This window comes from Trachymyrmex cornetzi, unplaced genomic scaffold (assembly GCF_001594075.2).
Source record: "Trachymyrmex cornetzi isolate Tcor2-1 unplaced genomic scaffold, Tcor1.1 scaffold51, whole genome shotgun sequence".
NCBI lineage: Eukaryota > Metazoa > Arthropoda > Insecta > Hymenoptera > Formicidae > Trachymyrmex > Trachymyrmex cornetzi.
The window spans coordinates 3897-10172 of record NW_017299818.1 but is presented as its reverse complement, the minus strand read 5'-3'; the positions used below and the strand labels follow the sequence as shown (position 1 = coordinate 10172).

General features: G+C 45.3%; 1 protein-coding gene across 1 annotated transcript; it reads left to right on the top strand.

The window, feature by feature from the left end:
* The first annotated feature begins 3364 nt into the window (after positions 1 to 3364).
* On the top strand, positions 3365 to 4876 carry LOC108765710 (uncharacterized). Its single transcript, XM_018514554.1, has one exon. The coding sequence runs from the start codon at positions 3365 to 3367 to the stop codon at positions 4874 to 4876; it is 1512 nt and encodes a 503-aa protein (XP_018370056.1).
* Positions 4877 to 6276: the final 1400 nt, after the last annotated feature.

Here is a 6276-nt window from a genome sequence, read left to right as displayed (position 1 = left end):
AAGGCTTCACCCCGCGCGCCCCGCTCCGCGCTCGCGTTCCCGCGAACTCGTGTCGCGTCTCGAGACCGCCGAAATCTCGCGCTCAGGACGTAACAGGGGATAACATAATTTTGGATGAATAAATGAATATTTTTTTATAAAAATGTAAAGTCACCTTACTTTTTGATCACACCTCGTATATTTCAAAAACTTTAATATATTAGGATATTGAGAATATATAGAATCAGCAACATCTTGCATAATTACATAGGCATTTGGAAATAAATCAGCCGGTAATAAAGGTATATTCATTGAAATGCTCAATTAGTCTGATGGAGCTTCCACGAGACCTAAATGACGCCACTTGCGCAAAATAGCCTGTTCGATTTCGTGCGAATTCTCATTAGTCACATCGTGTGACGCTAGGAGCAAGCGGTGTTATAATAGATGATTTGGGCGCATTTCTATGTGGCTTACCGGCACGACGCTAGGCGGAGCGGTTGTTGCGGAAGAGAGGGACACATATAGACGTAGAAGAAAATGGTGTAAGCACGGCACCACATCGGAAGGAACGAGTGACAAAAATAAAGATCATTCGGACTACATTGTCGACTCTGCTTAACTCACTCACACATATCCTGAATCATCAGTGAACATTTTGGTCCTTCGAGCCGGATAACAACGACAACGAGGTGAGCAGAGCGCTAAATACCAGACGGCGAACTCTCGAGAAGTTTTAGCACGTTGCTTCGACAACGGCCACAGCTAAAAGGGAAAGACAACACTGACTTTCGGCGAGTACAAATCACTGCACCGAAGATTCATTCAACGGGGACATTCTCTACCTACATCCGTCGACGCTCGACAAGAAGAGCTGAGGAGTACGCTGAAAAGGGAAATAGTCGCCATTATTGCATTCATCTTCGACAACAAGTCACACGACGCCATTGCTGGTAACGTCACAGCGCAGACGCCACACGACGCCATTGCTGGTAACGCCACAGCGCAGACGCCACACAACACCATTCCCGTAAACGCCAATGCGCAGACGCCACACGACGCAGCTGCCACAACGTTACACATCGATTATATAGACATTATATAGACATTATAATCGATATTATCGACAATCATCTCCTGCACACTGGTAGGTTAGATTAAACATAAGAGACAAATGGAAGTGGTAGAGGAATTAAAACGTCAACAAACGACGCTTAAGAGTCGCGCGACTAGGTTCAAAACATTCTTAGAGAATTACGCGGACAGTGTCGAAAATCGCATAGCATTAGAATCGAGGTTAGAGAAATATAACGAATTGTGGTATGAGTATCACGCGTTGCAAACAAAGATTGATGCGATTCTGCCCGAGCCAGACATCGCAGAGCGTGAGAGATTCGAGGAAGTCTTTTTCGCGGTGCAAGCGGCAGCACGATCGAAACTAGGACAACACGGAATCAATAGAATAGAGTCGCATATTAACCGTCAAGCAGAAAACACGATTCAAAATGCACCAAACGCGATTAACAATCAAACGCTAATACGATTGCCCGTGATAACTCTGCCGAACTTCAACGGAAGCTACGAACAATGGCAACAATTTTACGATACATTCAAAGCGTTTTACATTCGTTCATGGCAATCCTAACCTAAATGACGTTCAAAGGTTTTACTATTTAAAATATGCACTGTCAGGTTCCGCCGCTCAGGTAGTCCAGTCGCTACAAACAACAAATGAGAACTACAACATAGTTTTAGAATTATTGACAAAAAGGTTCTCCAATTTGCGTTTAACTATCCATCATCACATTCACGAGCTATTAAGTGGGATACTCTCATAATTTATTTGATGACTAGTAAATTGGATCCCGTGACAAAGAAAGAGTGGGAACTGAAGGTTGTCCAGGAAAAATTGTCTACAACTAAGCAATTAGTCGAATTCATTAATACACGATGCGAATTCCTCGAAGCACTTCACCCAGCACAGGTAAAGGATATCCTTGTAAAATCGACACAAAAAACAAATGTAAACAAGGGTCGAAGTACTACGGTAGCACATGTAACGACGAATGAAACAGATGAGTGTCCTCTTTGTAAACAGATGCATCGACTGCATTCTTGTAAAATTTTCAAGGATTTAATAGTAGAGTCTCGACGGGCTGAAACCAAACGGCTTAACTTGTGCTATAATTGTCTAAGCTCAAATCACTTGCTACAGAAATGCACGTCACGAAATTGCAAACATTGTTCAAAGAGGCATCACTCTCTGCTTCACATGAACGAGCGATCTAACAATGATGCTCAAAGCACAGCATCGTCCAACAATGCATCAGCAAGTTCAAAGGACATTAATGCTAACCTTCAAGCATGCGAGTCGCCGGCCGCAACGTCAGTTTCAATGAAGACAGTTGGACCCAACAAATTTAAACCGGAAGTTCTGTTATCGACAGCTGTCGTTTATATACGCGACGATGCCGGTAATATCCATAAAGTGCGTGCATTGTTGGACAATGGCTCGCAATCGAATTTTATCGCTAAGGCAGCATGTCAAAGACTAGGTCTTCAGACAAACGCAACAAAACATTCAATCTCGTGTCTAAATGTAACGGAAACACAAATCACCGAAACAGTCCAGACCACAATAGTATCGTCCAATACGACTTACGAAACAAACATCAATCTATTCGTTGTAAACCAAATCACACGTCCTATCCCTACTAGAGCCATCAATGTAAACTCTATTAGTCTACCACAGCACATCGAATTAGCTGACCCGTCATTCCATACGCCGCAAGCCGTAGACATATTACTGGGAGCAACAGTCTTCTGGGACATTTTGGAAACAGATAGAATTCAGCTAGGAGCTAAACAGCCAGTGCTGCAATCTACCAAGCTGGGTTGTTGTGTGGACAAATCGGACCGCCAACCAATACCTTGTCACACACCAACGTCGCTATATGTGGATTTGGGCAAAACAATGACCTGCAGGCGCAAATAGAAAAATTTTGGCACATCGAGGACATGCCTAATGCAAAAATACTTTCTAAGGAACAATCCAAATGCGAAGACATCTTTTAGAAAGAACATCGCCGAACAGAAGACGGGCGATTCGAAGTTCCATTACTATTTCGCGAAGACCCCAGCACCCTAGGAGAGTCCAGGACTAATGCGTTAAAGCGATTGCGCGGCAGAGCATCGAGCGTATCAGTGCATACTATAGAGATCTAATCCAGAGGAACCATCCACAACGTACAGTTTAAATACTGTAACATATGGGGTCGCTTCATTACCATTCCTAGCCATAAGGTCACTACAACAATTATCAGTCGATCATGAAAAAACATACTCTGCAGCATCGGTCATCGCCCGTGACTTCTACGTCGATGATATGATTACGGGAGCAGCCTCGGTGCAGCAACTGCGTGAAATTAAAACTCTTACCGACATATTAATGACCGCAGGGTTCGAGTTGTCTAAATTTCGTTCAAACGTCTCACTTGGCCAGGACGAGCACTTGGACCACTATGGATTAACTGATGCAAAGGTTTTAGGATTACTGTGGCAGTCAAAGGCGGACTCATTGCGGTACGAAGCAACTTGCAACAGTATACCAGAAATCGTCACAAAACGTACGATGCTATCTCTAATCGCGCAAATATTCGATCCGCTGGGCTTGATTGGACCAGTTACCATCAAGGCTAAAATTCTGATGCAGTCACTGTGGCAATTGAAAATCGACTGGGATACACCCATACCAGAGACGCTCCGCATGATATGGTTATTATATCTTCAGCAGCTGCCAAGCATCAACAAAATCGCGATACCTCGGCACGCAATTTTACATCAACCAAGGGACATACAACTCCATGGATTCTGCGACGCTTCTCAAAGCGCTTATGGTGCATGCATCTACCTTCGATCTGTTGACGATATTGGAGCGGTTTATGTACAGCTGTTGACCGCAAAATCACGTGTGGCCCCTCTCAAAACCATTACACTTCCACGACTTGAATTATGCGGAGCTACACTTCTTGCCAATTTAGGAGGAGGAGTGTCTCAAGCATTTACATGCGCAATCTCCAAACACTATTTCTGGACAGACTCTGAAGTCACACTAGCATGGATTCAAGGTGAACCATCACAGTGGCAAGTTTTTGTTGGCAAGAGAGTCGCAGAGATTCAACGGCTGACCAACCAAGGGGATTGGGCTCATGTGCGTTCAGAGGACAACCCCGCCGATTTGATATCGCGTGGGATACTGCCGGAACAGCTGATTGACGCCACAATATGGTGGGAAGGACCATCTTGGTTAAAGACCAATTCACTACAATGGCCGACACCGTTAGTACGATCACCGACAGAAATACCTGAAGCACGCATTCAGTCGTTTACGATATGTCATCAGGATGATGCATACGACATCATCAATCGATACTCATCATTGACCAGACTCAAGAGAGTCGTCGCAACGTACATAAGATTCAAAACGAATTGCACGCAATCAAAATCAAATTCCCAGCGACTCTGCGGGCCGCTGACCACAGATGAGCTCCAACAGGCCATGACCATAATCATAAAATGTCATCAGAAGGAAGCCTTCGCTTGCGAGCTACATCACATACAAAGGAACAAGGCGGTGGATTCGCACAGTAAGATTCTTTCGCTCAATCCGGTACTCGACCAGGAGGGAGTACTCCGCGTTGGTGGCCGGTTGAGGAACGTTCCACTTCCCTATACCCAGAAGCATCCAATCCTCTTATCCACTAACGGTAGCTTGACAGACTTAGTTATACACGACCTACATTTGAAGCATTTTCACATCGGTCCACAACTATTGCTGACCACTCTCCGAGAAACATATTGGGTAATACATGCTAAAAACGCGATCAACGAATACTAAGAACGTGTGTCTTGTGTTTCCGGTCGCGACCACGCAGCTCAATACAACTGATGGATGATCTGCCTGCGGCTAGAGTTACTCCGTCAAGAACTTTTCGTCACACTGACGTCGACTACGCGGGTCCATTCTCTATTAAACTCTCGAGAAATAAATCGGGTAAGGCTTACTTGTGCCTTTTTGTCTGTATGGCTACAAAGGCAATACACCTCGAATTAGTTTCCGACCTCACGACTGAAACATTTTTGAATGCACTTAAGAGGTTTATTTCTCGAAGAGGAATTTGCGATTTTATTTTGTCCGACAACGGCAGGAATTTCCTCCGTGCAAGTAATCTACTGCGACAGATTGATGAATTTTTGTCACACCCTGAACACCAAGCAAAGATGATCTATTTCGCGTCGAATGAAGGCATATCGTGGAAATTCCTTCCACCTCACTCCCTTCATATGGGAGGGCTGTGGGAAGCGAGCGTGAAGGCTGTCAAGTCATCTTAGAACCGTCATTAATGATACGATATCATTAATGATAGTAGCAAAGCAAGGTATATCCTCGCCCATGGGATACCCCGCGGGATGAGGGGCCGGGAGGAAAACTGGGCGAGAGGGGTACTGTGGTGCGGGGGGGGGGGGGGGGGGGCAGCCAATGAGCGAGCTGCTTTTGCCTCCCACCACCTCTCGCAGTTTTCTTCCCCGGCCCCCGTCCCCACGGGTGCATGTGTGTGTGTGAGCTCATGACGTCACGACGCGAGGAGCGACGTGACGAAGGTCCAGCGAGCTCGAGAGCGGAAGGGCGACTGAGGGAGTTCGCGCGTTTTTTCGCACCAACGCCCGTTTGGCCTCCCTCCCCTCAACCCCCTCGCGTATTCAGAATCCCCTTTGCCGTATGCTCGATCTCGCTCGCACCAACGCTCGCGTATCTAGAATCCCCTGTGCCGTATGCTCGATCTCACACACACCAACGCTCGCGTATCTGGAATCCCCTGTGCCGTATGTTCGATCTCGCTCGCGCCAACGCTCGCGTCGATGGATTGGATCGAAGATTTTTACACGTTTCGCGGGTGACGTCATCGATTGCGTTCGATTATACCACACACACTTTTACTGTCATGTTTTGTCAGAGTGTTAGTGTAATAAAAAGATATATTTAAAACAGGAATGATTTCCTTTTATGCTTTTTCTGTTGGGATACCACATCCTTAAGGATATGATAAGAATCTATTGTCCCTTCGTTATCTTTCGTAACAGTACCTCAATTTCTCATGCGTAGTTTTGTCTCTTATAAGGATATCTATTTTTATGCAGTACGTTTGATGGGGGACTATGGTATATATAAACGCGTATGGGTGAGGCTTTTTTTCATCATACATACTTTTTTGTGATTGTTTGAACGTATTTGTGTGT